This window comes from Primulina eburnea, chromosome 10 (assembly GCF_022965805.1).
Source record: "Primulina eburnea isolate SZY01 chromosome 10, ASM2296580v1, whole genome shotgun sequence".
NCBI classification, from domain to species: domain Eukaryota; kingdom Viridiplantae; phylum Streptophyta; class Magnoliopsida; order Lamiales; family Gesneriaceae; genus Primulina; species Primulina eburnea.
In genome coordinates this window covers 2,978,061-2,994,784 of record NC_133110.1, presented here as the reverse complement: position 1 = coordinate 2,994,784, position 16,724 = coordinate 2,978,061, and the positions used below count along the sequence as shown (strand labels likewise).

Genomic DNA, 16,724 nt, shown 5'->3' with positions numbered 1-16,724 from the left:
AAACTCATTTTCGACAGCGTGCTAATAATATGCATGTCGTGAATAATACTATTAACGGCGTGCGATTAATGTACACCGTTAATGTCTGAATACGATTTTTTTTAAAAAAAATGATTTATTTTTAACAGCACACATAAACTTGCACGTCGTTAATAATATTATTAACGGCGTGCGTTTATTGTGCGCTGTCGTTTATTTAATTTATTAACAGCGCACAAAAATGCATGCTGCAAATATCACTTTCCACAGCGTGCGTTTAATGCACGCCGTCCATAATAATATCTGCAGCGTGCTTTTAAGGCACGCTGTTAATAGTATCAAGTTACTATCCGCAGCGGGCTTTATATGCACGCTGCTGATAGTACTATCCGCAGCGTTCTTTTAATGCACGCCGTTAATAGTATCAAGTGCAACACTATTAACGGCGCACAGGTGGGTGCACGCCGTGAAAAGTAGTATTCGCAGCATGCTTTTAATGCACGCTGTTGATGACGTGCTGGGGAAAATCGTTTTTCTTGTAGTGATACACCATTTATAATACCAAAAATATTTAACAACACATTGGTATCACATCATTTAGGTATAGTTTGGTACATGGGATAAGAGAGGGATTGATAAATAATCATCTTTTATCCCATGTTTGGTACATTTTTAAAAAGCTCATGATATTGTCATGAGCCCGTGATAAATAATTTTATATAGAGATAAAGTATCCCTTTTATGAGATGTGATAATTTTAATCTAATGATAAAAACACCACAAATAACTTAATTGTCCTCAATATATAAAAATCATAAACCCTATTGTTCTCTCATTTTACTTGTAGGTAGATTAAAATTAAATAAATACTTTTATTTATTTTTATATATTATATAATATGATAAATATATAAATGAACTCGAGATAATTATATAAATGATTTGTATGAATCTCAACAAAATTATTAGTATCACTCGATTAACCTTAAAAATTTATATTTGACTTGACTCACAAAATTAAGGGCTCAATTATCATATTATATAATATATAAAATTAGGTAAAATAAAAATAAATCATGCAAACACTGTCGACGCATGAACAAATAAGAAATATGAACGCAATCAACAAATTTGAAATTATAAAATTTATTATGATAAGGTTAATTTTGTCATTACAATCTAATATATAAATTTAATCACTCTTATTAAAATCATACCAAACAATAAATGTGATATCTTACATCTTATTTATCCTTAACTTATCCTTATATTATATATCGCATGTTTATCATATCATGTGTACCAAACTATGCCTTAAGGCATAATTTGGTACACATGATAGGATAAACATGTGATATATAATATAGTGATAAGTTAAGGATAAATAAGATGTGGATATTATATTTAATGTTTGGTATGATTTTAAGAAGAGTGATAAATTTATATATTAAATTGTAATGACAAAATTAACATTATCATAATAAACTTTATAATTTCAAAGTTGTTGTTTGACTTCATATTTTTTATTTGTTCATGCGTCGACAGTGCTTGCATGATTTATTTATTTTTACTTAATTTTATATATTATATAATATGATAATTGAGCCTTTGATTTTGTGAGTCAAGTCAAATATCAATTTTTAAGGTTAATCGGATGATACTAATAATTTTATTGAGATTTATAAAAATCAATTTATATAATTATCATTTTATATAATATATAAAAATAAATAAAAAAATATTTATTTGATTTTAATTTCTACCTAATAGCATAGATTTACAAAAATCATTTATAAATTGAGGGTAATTAAGTCATTTGTAGTGTATTTTATCCTTAAATTAAAACTATCACACCTAATAGAAGAGATATTTTATCTTTCAAAAAAATTATTTATCACGAGCCCATGATATTATCATGAGCTTTTTAAAAATGTACCAAACATAGGATAAGGAGGATTATTTATCAATTCCTCCCTTATCCTATGTACCAAACTATGCCTAAAAGTATATTTTATCATATCATATATTATTTTTATAATGAGTCAATCTAGAGAGAATTGATTTTCCGAGCCATTATGTGACCATCGTTGAAGTGATATCTACCTATTAGATGTGATAAAATTGTATATTCAACATGTGAATTTCATCTCAGTGATGTTCACATAAGTGCTCGTAAGATCAAACTTTTATAGATATATATACACTTCACAAATGTTTAATACATTTTATTTTGACTTTTTGTATTAGAATGGATAAAATTACCCTTAATGTCTATTATTTTAGTTCCACAATAAATATTTACAATTTTAAAGCATTATTTTTGGACCGCTATTTATTTTTAATTTTGGTAAAATCTTATATTAATTATAAATTATTATAATTTATTCGGTACATAAAAATTAAAAATAATATTTAAGTGAACAACTTGAATACAATTATGCATCATAATATTAACTAATCGTTTAATCTTGTAAATTATTCGGCATAATTAATTTCATACCACTCTTGGATAAACAACATGGTGAATTATTGCATGGAAATTAAAAATAATTTTTCTATCTGTTTAAAATATTAGAAATTTTTTTTATGTACCACACAAATAAGTTAAATATTATATATATATATATATATATATATATATATATATATATATATATATATATATATATATATATATTTATTTATTTATTGTCTCTAATAACTGTTAAGGCTAGCAGGTTTTATGAAGAGTACGAACAGCCGAATAATCACATAGAAAACACATATATAACAAAAACAATTAGCATAGATACACGAGGAAAAACTCGATAATCAGAATCTTTATTTTTTCTTGCTTAATTGGTTCTATCTAAATTAATATAATTATTCGGTTAATCGGCTATTCTACAATGTGACAGCTATCGAAAGGTCCATAATAATTTTGGATAATCGAAAGCCTGCCGATGTAGTGATTTATGAAATACAAAAAAAAAAAATTATATCAAATATCAATTTTGTAAGACGAGTCTCCTAATCGATCCAATCTGACCCGTAAAAAACTATTAGTTTTAACTCTAGACGTAGATCGAATTAATCGATCTGTCACACACATATATATGAATGAGACCGTCTCACTACTCAATGAAATTTTGTAGGCCAAGTCGACGAGATTAATTAATTGACAACTTTGTTTAATTTCTAGCGTATAGTATTAGATTGCAAATACAACAAAATCATGAGTGAACAATCAAAGAAAGTAAGCAATAATTGGAATTCAGATGGGTCAACCATATTAAATTGATGCTAATAATGTATGGTAATAAATAAATGAATAATTTTAAATATATAATAAATTGATATTTACAACAATTATATAGTGTATTTAAAAAAACAATTATATAGTGAGATTTTGTATTGAATTTTTGACAATAATTTGTGTGAGACGGTCTCATTGGTCGTATTTTGCGAGACGGATATCTATTTGGATCATTAATGAAAAAGTACTACATTTTATATTACAAGTATTACTTTTTATTGTGAATATGGGTAGGATTGACACGTCTCTCAGATAAAGATCCGTGAGACCGACTTACAAGAGACTTACTCTGAATTTTTTGTGTTGTAAGAATTTTTATACAAATCTCGTTGTACATTTAAGATGACTCTAAATAAATATGATTACATATGCATAAGCATTCAATATTTCAATCCTAAAATATATCAAATTATCACCTAATCACAATCGGGGTCAAAAAATCACATTGCCAATTTGGGATTTAAATAATATGCCGGGAAATCATAGAAACAACATAATAAATTTCCACAATAATCAATCAAAAGCACAATTTCAATACCGAAATAATTTTATTATCAAGATCTTCATAATCGGATTATAAAAACCAGAACAAATATACAAAATCATCCAATTAATCGTAATCATATATTACTTTGTTATTATATAATTAAATGAAAAAGAAAAGAAACTTTATACCTTGTGCCACCTAAACCTTTTTTGAAAGTGTAAGTCTCTTGTGAGAAGGTCTTACAGATATATATTAATGAGACATGTCGATTTGGTTTACACGTATATAAAAACATAATATTTTTAATTTAAAGAGTATTATTTTTCTATAGATTGAACAAAATTAAATATTCATCTCATAAAATTAATTCTTAAACAGTTTCATACGAATTTTCGTGTTTTCAAACTTTCACATCTGACTTAAAATAAATAATTCATGAAAAGTAATTTGCTATAAATACCAACCCCATCGAGAGTATTTTGTACAGAAATTAATTGTTCACAATGGCAAATGAAACACAGACTTGCAGCAGAAAACACAGATGGACACTCCAAGGAATGACAGCACTCGTAACCGGTGGCACCAGAGGAATCGGGTAATAAATAATATTTCAATCCACTCTCCCTCTCTCTCGCGATTTTCTATAAAAACTGATTTATGTTATATGTGCATGAATGCTATAAAATTTGCAGTTACGCCATAGTTGAGGAACTAGCAGGATTTGGTGCGAGTGTTTATATTTGTTCAAGAAACCAGGAAGAAATCAGTGATAGGCTTAAAGAATGGGAAGCCAAAGGGTACAAAGTAAAGGGTTCGGCCTGCGATTTGTCGTCGGCGACTCAAAGAGAAGAGCTCATGAAAACTGTATCTTTAGCCTTTGATGGCAAGCTCAATATTCTAGTAAGTGCTTCGTATTTCTTTTTATCATAATTTTCCTTATTTTTAATTTCTCTATTTTGTGTGTTGGAGAATTTTCTAATTTCGGTCATTTAATTTTGTTTTTTTTCATGTTATCAAATTTCAATTATAGTCATAACACAGTTGATTTTTGTCATTTTCACCTAAAATGTTGATATGATATATACGGTCATGTCACGTGACATCATTTCGGAAAAGTACTACTATTCCATATATATAGCATAGCAATATGATCTTGAGTTCCATAATATATAATTTTCGAAAAATTATACATAAAATTTTTTAAAGAGAAGAGAACTGGCCATCCGCCCTCGTAATGTGGTTTGTTTGGGGGGGGGGGGGGGGGGGGGGGGGGGGGGTGACCTGGCAGATTCGTACAGGTAAAGAGCATGCATGTAGCATAAGACAATAATAATATATTTATGTTGAGAAATTGGCCATTCTCGTCGGGACACTTGCACAATTGAAGAAGTTTGTCCTTTCTGTGCAAAGGAACAAAATAGTATAATAAATTCTAAAGAATAAATTTTTTTTTATCAAGAAAAATGTGTCATAAAAAAAAATAAATTGATTTATTTAAATATATATGAGTGGGCGTACATGATCTAGACCTTAAATCGAAAAATATAGGAATGATTGAAAAAAGTCATAAAATGAAATATATTTATGCATAAGTTGGATCAAATCTTCAAAGTGGTTCCTATATTCTATACATAGAGGGACCACTATCGATCGTAACATGGATCACTGTGTACCGAGAAGTAGACAGGGTAGGGGTCGCCCTCAAATTTTTTTTTAAATTTTTATTATTATGCAAATGTAGACTATATGCGTAACCAATATATATATATATATATATATATATATATATATATATATATATATATATATATATATATATATATATATATATATATATTCCTTTTAATTTGAAATCTGATGTTGTTTTCATTAACACTATATATGCTTTTAATTATTTTATGCAAAATAAAGTTTGGTATTATCGATTCCTGATAGTTTTTGTCGTGGATATTAAGATTGTTTTTTACACCATTTTTTTGGAAAAGTATTTCTGTGATGCCATTTAATTTACTTTATATGAGAAAATTGCAAAAGTAGTTACGTAGTTGGTTTGTTTTGTGGCTTTTAGTTAGGTTGAGCAAGTAGTCAAAGTTTGTTCGTAATCTAATAAGTTAAAGTTTTTTTTTTTTTTTTTTTTTTTTTTAATAATTATCGGCCAAATGCGAACGAGGTGTGCTTTACGCTATTATTTTCGTTTAGAACAAATTATTTAATTTCTGTAGGTAAATAATGCTGGAATAAGTTTGATAAAAAGAGCTTGTGATCATACTGCTGACGATTACTCTCGTGTAATGACCACAAACTTGGAATCCCCTTACCATATATCTCAACTCGCTTTCCCTCTTTTAAAAGCATCTCAAGTTGGGAGTGTAGTCTTCATATCTTCTGTTGCTGGTGGCATGGCTCTGCCTGCTATGTCGGCGTATGCTGCATCGAAAGGTGTATGATATATTCAATTATTTAGTACGTACATTAATTTCTATCTAAATATTTCAGTGCTCTTATGCGAAATTTTCGATCCTTAGGTGCAATAAATCAGCTAACGAGGAACTTGGCATGCGAGTGGGCTAAGCATAACATTCGTACAAATACCGTGGCTCCGTGGGGGGTTCGAACGACCATCTTGAAGCATGTATGATTCCTGATCATGATCTGTTCTCCAACTCTTCTATTACATTTATGATGAGAGAATGTTAAGATGGATGTTTGATTTTGATGAATTATAAGGAGGACGTTGATCCGAGCCTGCTTGGAATGTTTGCGCCACTAATGGATCGAACCCCGATCACAAGAATAGCAGAGCCGGAGGAGGTGTCTTCCCTGGTGGCATTTCTTTGCCTTCCCGCTGCTTCCTATATTACTGGCCAGGTTATTTATGTCGATGGAGGATACACTGCTGGAGGAATTTAGTTCAAATTCGGGACACTTTCGATTAGGCAAACATTCATCTTGAATACTTCAAAACTTGTCTCAATTAGGAATATTATGTTATATTTTATTCTGAGTAATAATCTGATAAAAGAACACATGCATGTGAAACAAATTCATTATATGGATTTAATTTAGAATAATTTTTAAATTCTCATTTAAACATTTGAGGATACGAAACAGGTTGAGATATATGTTTTAGATTTTAGGGATCATATATGCCTTAAGCTGTATTATCTGGATAATTCCATGCATGTTTTAGAACAATTTAAATTTGTCTTTCCAAAATAAAAGTTAAGACAAATCCAGTACTTAAGGGACTCGGATCACCTACAGTGGTGGTACCACTGTAGGTGATGCTGTGTCTTAGCATTTTTTTTTTTCAATTCTTTACTTTTTTTTTAACTTTTTTTCCATTTTTTTTTCTCTTTTGTTTTCCCTCCATTTTTTTTCCTTCTTTCACAAATATTAGCCAACAATTTTATATAAAATAATATAAACATTTTAATTATGTTATGTTAAATTAATAATTTTGTCATTAAAAATTATTATATTAAATTTAAACTTTGTAAAAAATCGTATAATTTTTTCGAATTTGATGAGTATTATTAATTTTATTTTTCAATTAACAAAACTTTTAACAATATATTAACATGTTAATGATTAAATTAAAATTTAGAACATTTCGATCATGCAATATCAAAAACTAAAATTCAACACCATATTTCCATAAAAAATAAATAATTCATACGTTTTGAGACTTCGTTTCAACTAACAATGTTAATCGGCTATTTTTAAAATAAAAAACTACTCAAGAACATTATTGGATATATCTTCATTGAAATCTATGGTTTCAAGAGAATGGTGATTTTCAATGTGTTCGTAAACTTATAAATATTTAATTGATCATATTAACAAATAAAATATTAAACTTAATCGAACAAGCAAGCATATCAAGTTATACATTTTTTGAGGAATTAAGTTTTATATTTATGAAAAAAGAAAATTTCATTTTTTATTTCATAAACTAATTTTTTTTACGAATTTGTTCGTTTATATGTTCTAATTTTAATTTAGTATGTTGTTTTTGTTTGCTTGTTTTTATTTTTTTATTTTTTGTATAATGTCAGTTCTTTTTCATAAATGACACGATGCAGTTTTGATATAATATTGATATGTTGTTGAATTGTGAATTGTCACAATAATATTTACGATTAAAAATTATTAAAATTGTAAAGAATATGGGTATAATTGAGAAATAACATCAAAATCATAAAAAGAAAAAACTAAAATTTTATTTTGATTGAGTGTATATTTATAAAATAATCTTTTTTTAAAAAAAAATTGGAAAAAAATCCCAAAGGCTATTACCAGAATTAGTTATCTCACCTCGTGTATGTTTTGCACAGCATCCACTGTAGGTGGTCCGGGTCCGTACTTAAGTTCTTTATTTAGATAAGGGTTTCTTTGAGACGATCTCACAGATTTATATTTATAAGATAGGTCAAGTGTGCAAGGAAAAGAATAAAATATTCAAATTATATTTTATTTGTATTTGGATCGATTTTTTTTAAAAAAAATTGAGAATTTGGACTTTAATTTACTATAAATGAGGAAAGGTTTAAGCTTGATTGTATTCATTATATTAAAAAAAAACTTAAAATAGTAGGTTTGATATAAAATCATTCAATTCCAAATATATCCAAACCTATGTAACAACCTTAAAGTTATGAAATCCCTATACTCCGAAGGCAAACTTTGTGGCATGGCCCGGAGAAGTTAGGTTGATGAACCTATCCCAACCGGAGATATACGGTACACAACGATATTCACAATAAAAAGTAATACTCTTAGCATAAAAAGTAATATTTTTTAATAGATGACTCAAATAAAATACGACCCGTGAGACCGTCTCACATAAGTTTTTATCTTAAAAAAACTATAATTTCGTTTTATATGTAAATTTGTTCACTCTCAAGTTTTTACATGATTTTGCTTTTGTGTATTCTATCAATCGCGAAGTCAAAATACTAATCGCACCAGTCCGAACTGAGTTTTACATAAAATGAATTAATTAATTACAAAAGAACATAGGCATGGACTGCATTCACTGAACGATTATATAAATATACATTAGATTAACTTAATAATCAATCTACCTAATACAAGTTTAGTCACAGCCAAATAATTGACATCATTTTTTTAAAAAAGTATATATGTATTTTTTTACCCCAAAATAAAAAAATTATATGTAATTAAATGTTTGTTACTTCTTTTGTTCTTTTTATCACACTTATGATTACGCAAGAAATGACATCATCTGTTAATTAGTAAATTAAATTTAGAGTGAATATATATGTAATAGACGAGAGGATGTATGTTTACAAATAAAAGAAATATTTTAATATAAAAAATAATTTTTTAAAAGAGTAAGTCATGATGAAATGTGTGTCCGTGGAATTATTACAAATTAAATACTTCATTGATTTTCTCATTTAATGATTATTAAGATAGATGCATTTAATTATTGAGTCTAAATTTAAATAATTGATATTAGTGAAATTTCGGTGAGGGATACAATTTAGTTTGGTGGAAACTCGTTGTCTTAATATCTCTTCGATCTTTAAAGCAACAATATCTCATTAATCAAATTAGTTTTAGGGCCTGCGGTTCATCTGTCTCCACAACATAATATTAAATTTAATGATTTAATTATGATTCTATAAAATGTATTGTATCATGTCGAACAAACTTCATATATAAGCTAATTAAGAATCATCCTCGAGGGATCAATCATATTTGTAATTATTATAAACAATGTAACTCAAATATTTTAGATTATAAAATAATATAAACATCATATTTTCTTGAACGATGCTCATCCTTTAATACGATTTTTTAAAAAAGTTCTAATTTTAGCTATGGGATCTCAATGGCAAGTGGTATATAGTAACGATTTGTTATAACTTTATGCAAATAGTGTTATAACAAATCGTGTCACTTATAGAGCTGATAGAGACTTATAAATTTTTTATATACTAAATTAACTAGGAATATTATTAATCTTTTATTGCTTTATTTTGTCAAACTTTATAAACTTCAAGGAAAATTGCATGTTGCATTCACAAGTATTGAATATCCCTAACTCATATAACCATGCCAAAGATATAAGATAATTATGGGCCAATAAAATAGAGTAATTAAGTCTCATGTGATACCGTCTCACGGATCATAATCTGTGAGACGGGTCAACCCTACCCATATTCACAATAAAAAATAATACTCTTAGCATAAAAAGTAATACTTTTTCATTGGTGACTCAAATAAGAGATCCGTCTCACAAATACGACCCGTGAGACCGTCTCACACAAGTTTTTGCCAATAAAATATTAGGCTGATTAATTTTCAATAAAATATTAGGTATAACTTTGATGATTGTAGGTGAGATTAAATCTACACAAACGGGAAAAAATAAAGAGAAACAAAAAAATTATTGTCAATTAAACTTAACTGTTCTTAAAAAAATGAAAGTGGCAAAATTGATCCTACAATCTTGTTTAATTATTATTTTTAGATTAATTATTTTTATAATCTACGTGGTCAAATTTTACTTTTTTATTCCCTACACACTTATTTCTTTTACAATTGACAAAAACTTGTATGAGACGGTCTTACTGGTCGTATTTGTGAGACGGATCTCTTATTTGAGTCACCCATGAAAAAATATTACTTTTTATGTTAAGTGTATTACTTTTTATTGTGAATATGAGTAGGATTGACCGGTCTCACAAATCATAATTTGTGAGATGATCTCACATTAGACTCACTCTTTACAATTTTTTCGTCAACTTAGTAATGTGACACCGCATATTGCTAGCATGATGTTGATAATTGGTTATATGCCACGTCAATACTCCAAAGTGAAAAAGGACCAACATTGAAGAAGAAACAAAATATCGACTAAGAATAAAATTAATGAAATATCAAAATGAAAATTAAACAAATTACAAGACTAATTTTACAATTTCTCTTAAAAAAATTTGTTTTGTTAATAATATAAAAATCATTACTTTTGAAAAAAATAATCAAGTTTCATACCGTTTAATCCAAAAATTGCCAGTGCCGTTCAAACTTTTATCATATGAACAATTTCTTTTATGAACCTTATTTTGGTGTAAACGGCTAAGCTCAAACTAAAAACATTACACCACGTGATCAACCCCAACCCTACCCCACCCGAACCACCACCACCACCTCTTTTTAAACCAAGTCCAAAGCCACGACTTGGCCAAAGGACTACGAACTTGATCCCCAAAGATAAAAACAATATGGAGGGCCTATCCCTTTTGTATATAAAGCCATAATGCAATATTATAAAAATGGAGGACAGGGGATGATTCGAACATGGATGATGAATGAGTCTCCTTCATCTGCATACACGAGACTCCCCGGTGATTCTGGCCGGTTCTTGACTTCAGATGTACAGATTTTCCGGCAAGACCGTGAATTCTCTTTGCCACCATCCATAACGAAGAGGGTTGTTTCGGCCAGAATTCAGTCTCCCCGCCACTGCTTGCCGGGGAATTCTTGTGCTGCATGATCATGCAAGGGAGCACAAGTTATCTGTTGCAAGCATTGAGAAAGCCGACGGCAAGTTAGTAAAGTCATCTTCCCAGGTGATGATTGTAATAATAATCAAGCAAACTTTTAAGTTTAAATCATCATTATTGTATCTCAATATGTTTGACACATACGTAATACGTTCCGTCTCTCTCTTGGTATGTGGAAAATCAAAAGGGCCCACACACCTTCGTATTTTGTAAAATAATAATAATAATAATAAGTGTACATGATTTTTATTCTTAGTCACATCAAAATTTAGTACCATAGAAATAGAAATAGGATGTTGTTTGTGTATGTCTGATCCGAATCAGTCTCTCTTGTGACATGTAATATAATATATATATATATATATATATATATATATATATATATATATATATAAATTAATTATCTTAAAAAATGAATTCTTGTAGGAAAACAATTATAGTTGATTTGAATGTCTTAGAATATTAAGCACGACCTATTACAAGTAAACGATAAAGTGGGGTCTCTTGAAAGAAATCCCCAAGTTTTAGAGAATTATCTAGTTAAGATATTTAGGTTTTTTGTATATATATATATGTCTTAATGAACAATTTTCTAATTAAAAATAATATATATTAATTTTAAAAAATTGGTCGAATCTTAATGAGAAATTAGGTGGCGTCGTTTTGGGTGGGTATTTTGTGGTTCTGATTCGAATTTTCGAAGTGAAATATTTGAGCAAGGCTTCGTACATCGCAATCTAAAAAGAGATTAGGAAGATTTTATTTAAATAAATTCATAATCATTTTTTTCTATTTAGACAGTGTTTATAAAAGTTTAAAAGAATTATTATTGATTTTTTTTTGTACAAATTTGCAAGATTTTATTTAAATAAATTCATAATCATTTTTTCTAAATATCAACAAATATTATTTTTATATATGTCATAATGCAAGCTCTAAACTCGTGCATGTATTATATAATTTTATTTGTATATATAGAGTAAAAAAAACTAAATCTATGCTATCTTTATTTATTTATTTATTAATAATTAAAGTTATGTCTATATAAAATAATTTCAATTGATTTGGTGAAAGCTTGACTTAAATTACAACTATATCCTCATTACACATGAAACAAGAGGGTTTTATTAATCCAATTTTTTTTTGTTTTTCCTAAAGTAATCCTCCTTTTTATCTCTCAAAATATCTTATTTTAAAAAGGCAAGAATCTGACTTATTTTATTCTCCTAAGGCATAGTTTGGTACACATGATAGGCTAAACATGTGATATATAGTATAAGGATAAATAAAATGTAGGATATTATATTTAATGTTTGGTATGATTTTAATAAGAGTGATTAAATTTATATATTAGATTGTAATGACAAAATTAACCTTATCATAATAAATTTTATAATTTTAAAGTTGTTTTTTGAGTTCATATTTTTTATCTGTTCATGTGCCGATATTACTTGCATGATTTATTTATTTTTACTTAATTTTATATATTATATAATATGATAATTGAGCCTTGATTTTTTGAGTCAAGTCAAATATCAATTTTTAAGGTTAATCGAGTGATACTAATAATTTTATTGAGATTTATAAAAATTATTTATATAATTATCTCGAATTCATTTATATAATTATCATATTATATAATATATAAAAATAAATAAAAATATTTATTTGATTTTAATTTCTACCTACTAGCATAGATTTATATAAAAAAAATTATTTATAAATTGAGGGTAATTAAGTCATTTGTAGTGTATTTTATCATTAAATTAAAATTATCGCACCATCTATTAGGGATATTTTATCCTTCTAAAAAATTATTTATCAAGGGCTCATGATATTATCATGAGCTTTTTAAAAAGATACCAAACATTGGATAAGAGGGATTATTTATCAATCTCTCTCTTATCCCATGTACCAAACTATGCTTAAGAGAACATATTTACTAAATATTTTGAAGGCATGGATATATATAATGAGAATATGAAATTTAAAATACATGAAATTTACCTTCTGATTTCGAAATAACCCGCAATAGATCTCCGGAATACCGCAAGGAAATTGAAGCTACTTGCGAAGTTGGGTTTCGGTGACGAAATTTGGGCGCAAGAAATTTTGGGGAAGGAAAGTACGCCCATTTCCTCGTAAAATTGTTTTTATATCTGTCCGATTTTTTTAAAAAAATTTAGACATTTAGCGACGGTTATTTAAAAACCGTCGTTATTAGCGACAGTGTTTAATAATCCGTCGTTATGAGCGACGGCTTTTAATAATCCGTCGTTATTAGCGACGGATTAATGAAAACCGTCGCGAATAACGTTGTTTCCTTGCATGCGCCGATTTTAAAATTTTTTAAAAAATAAAATAAAATGCACGCGTGGGCGCCAGCTGTTGGATTTTAAATGGGGTTTCGGTGGTTGTTTTGTAAATTTCATATTAAATTAAGAGAGAAGGTTGGCAAAGGGGAACACACGAAGCTAAAGATGAAAGAAAGACCATAGAGTTTATCTAAGCGATTAGCTGCGTCTCATTCTCGTGAAGCACTACTAAACTTTTTAAAATAAAAACAAGATTGTAGATTAGTGGTGAACATGTTTAATTTGTGATTGCATTCACGTCACTTGAATTTATTATTAATTGATTTATTGGAATTTTGCGGGCAACAATGGAACCCATGAATGTTATCTTTATGGTTAGTGAATGAAGTCAGCTTTCAAAAAGTTGGGCTAGGGGGTTCGTTGGTAGTGAAAACAAGAAAATACAATAAGTTTTGTGAAACAAAATTGAATATTTTTATCAATTTTAATGTTTGCGGAGCTAGCTAGCATATTATGTGTATCAATTTTAATTTTGTTATTTTCATATTTAAAGAATGGACGAAAACAGCGGCGATGAAATGTCATACATTCCCCAAGTTGGAGACAATCAAAAGCCAAAGATTGGGATGAAATTCGAATCTTTAGACGAGGCGTTTTCGTTCTACAACCAATATGCACGAGAATCTGGTTTTAGTGCAAGAATGAGCAATAGCAAAAAAAGTAAAAAAACAAAAGAAGTTATCTGGAAAAAATTTGTATGCTTTAAAGAAGGACATACAGATGCAATCAGATGGAGTAAACAATCAAAAAGTGATGAACCAATAAAGGAAAGAGCTCGTGGTGAGATTCGAACTGGATGTAAGTCAAAGATTTCAGTTGTGAAGGAACAAACCGGTCTTGGTTGGGTTATTAGTACCTTCATGGAAAGTCATAATCATCCACTATCAACTCCTTCAAAGGTGCATTTGTTGCGCTCACATCGTATTGTTTCTGCAGCAAAGAAAGCACTGAGTCAACAGTTTGCAGAAGCGAATGTACCTACTTGTCAACAAATGCGATTGTTTGAAATAGAGTCTGGAGGACCTGAACATGTTGGTTGCACAGAAAGAGATCTAAGAAACTACGAGAAAACGCTTAGGGATGAGCACAAGGGTATTGATGCCGAAACATTGATTGATTTCTTTATGTCTGAGAAAGACAAGAGCTCAACTTTCTTTTTTGATTACGAGACTGATTCAGACAATAGATTTATTCGTTGTTTTTGGGCGGATCCTGTGTCACGGAGGGCATACACTGCATTTGGTGATGTAGTGGTGTTTGATATAACATATAACACCAACAAATATGGGATGATTTTTGCACCATTTGTAGGAGTTAATCATCATCATCAGACCATTGTTTTTGGTTGTGGATTTTTAAGTGATGAGAAAACTGATTCTTTTGTTTGGTTGCTTAATAAGTTTCTGGAAGCCATGCCTAAAGGAGCACCAAACTTGATCATAACTTACCAGGATCCTGCTATAACGAAAGCCATAGCTGAAGTTTTCCCAAAAACAATACATCGATATTGTTTGTGGTACATTCTAAACAAATTCCCAGATAAATTGAACCACGTGACTTTCCGTGACCACTATCAAAGCATAAAAAATGTCATCGTATATTTTACGACTTCTATTGAATTTGAGAGATCATGGGAAGATGTTATGAATTGTGCTAACTTGGTAGAAAATGATTGGCTGTCATTGATGTATGAGTTGCGGCATAAGTGGGTGCCGGCTTATTTCAACCATGTATTTTCTGCAGGAATGTCAAGTAGTCAGAGGTCTGAAAGTTCACATGCATTTTTCAAGAGGTACGTCTGTAACAAGAACTCATTGATGGATTTTATAATTCGTTTCAATAAGGCACTACGACACCAAAGACACAATGAGTTAGTTTCCGATCATACTGATATGAACGAGCGGCCAAAGGTTAAATCGAACTGGCCAATGGAACTGCAAATGGTGAATGTATACACGAAAAACAAATGGTTGGAGTTTCAAAATGAAATTAGTCTGAGTCATGGTTATTACGTGCAACAAGCATCTATCGGAATTGAGTTTGGGGTTTACACTGTCATTAATTTTCAAGGTTCTTCTTCTGCCAAACATAGGCTGCTTACGCATGACATACAAAGAGACGATATATCATGTAGTTGCATGAAATTTCAATTTGAGGGTATTCCGTGCAGGCATATGTTAGCATTCTTTCGTATCAACCAAGTGTTCCACTTACCTGATCAGTATATACTCAAACGGTGGACAAAAGATGCAAAAGTTGGCGTACTATACACTATGGCTGAGCAAAATTTGGTCGACGATCCAGAAAGGTGTTTGATGTCTAGACATATGAGGTTATCTTGTAAAGCTTCAGCTTTAATTGATGTAGCATCTTTCAGTGATGAGGGGACAAACTTCTTGGCTGATGAGTTTGATTCTATTGATAGCAAAATGAAGGAGATGAATATTAATAGAACATTAAGCAGTAGAATTCAAAGTAGGAGTACCTTCGATGGAGCCATTGGTATCATTGATCCTTCAGAAATAAGAACAAAAGGACGTGGGAAGAGACTAAAATCATCGAAGGAGAAATCAATATCAAAGGGCCGACAGTGTCGTGGATGCGGGCGTCGAGGTGTGTCACATGACAAACGCAACTGTCCGAATTTGAAAGACGGGTATGTGTGTTTTTTTTTTTAAAGTTTATAATTTCTTTAATAGTAATACGGATGACAAAGTTCGTTTATCAGGTCAACACTAAATAATAATAACACAGATGAGAATTCAGATGAAGAAGATTTTGGATCAATAGATGGTAACTCAAATACATAAATTAATTTTTGCATTTAAATATTGTTTCTTTGATAATATTTCACTAATAATCGTTTTCATATTTACAGGTTGTACAAACACGTGGACAACTGGAATGGACTTCGACGACTGAAATTAATTTGTATGTTTTTATGTTGGATGGTGCAAAATTTTAATAAGATAATGCTCTGCTACAATGTTTGAGCTATATTAAAGTTAAATTTTAATTACATATTTTGTTGGAAAAACATTGTGAAGTTGT

At 29.3% G+C, this 16,724-nt stretch overlaps 2 protein-coding genes across 2 annotated transcripts; both read left to right on the top strand.

The window, feature by feature from the left end:
- Positions 1-4,236: 4,236 nt before the first annotated feature.
- On the top strand, positions 4,237-6,845 carry LOC140803570 (tropinone reductase homolog At5g06060-like). Its single transcript, XM_073159475.1, has 5 exons — positions 4,237-4,355; positions 4,453-4,660; positions 5,983-6,199; positions 6,286-6,392; positions 6,488-6,845. Exons 1-5 carry the CDS (start codon positions 4,264-4,266, stop codon positions 6,668-6,670), a joined length of 807 nt encoding a protein of 268 aa, XP_073015576.1. The 5' UTR covers positions 4,237-4,263; the 3' UTR covers positions 6,671-6,845.
- Positions 6,846-14,167: 7,322 nt separating this feature from the next.
- LOC140803685 (protein FAR1-RELATED SEQUENCE 5-like) lies at positions 14,168-16,483 on the top strand. Its single transcript, XM_073159581.1, has 2 exons — positions 14,168-16,329; positions 16,402-16,483. The coding sequence occupies exons 1-2, from the start codon at positions 14,168-14,170 to the stop codon at positions 16,481-16,483; spliced, it is 2,244 nt and encodes a 747-aa protein (XP_073015682.1).
- Positions 16,484-16,724: the final 241 nt, after the last annotated feature.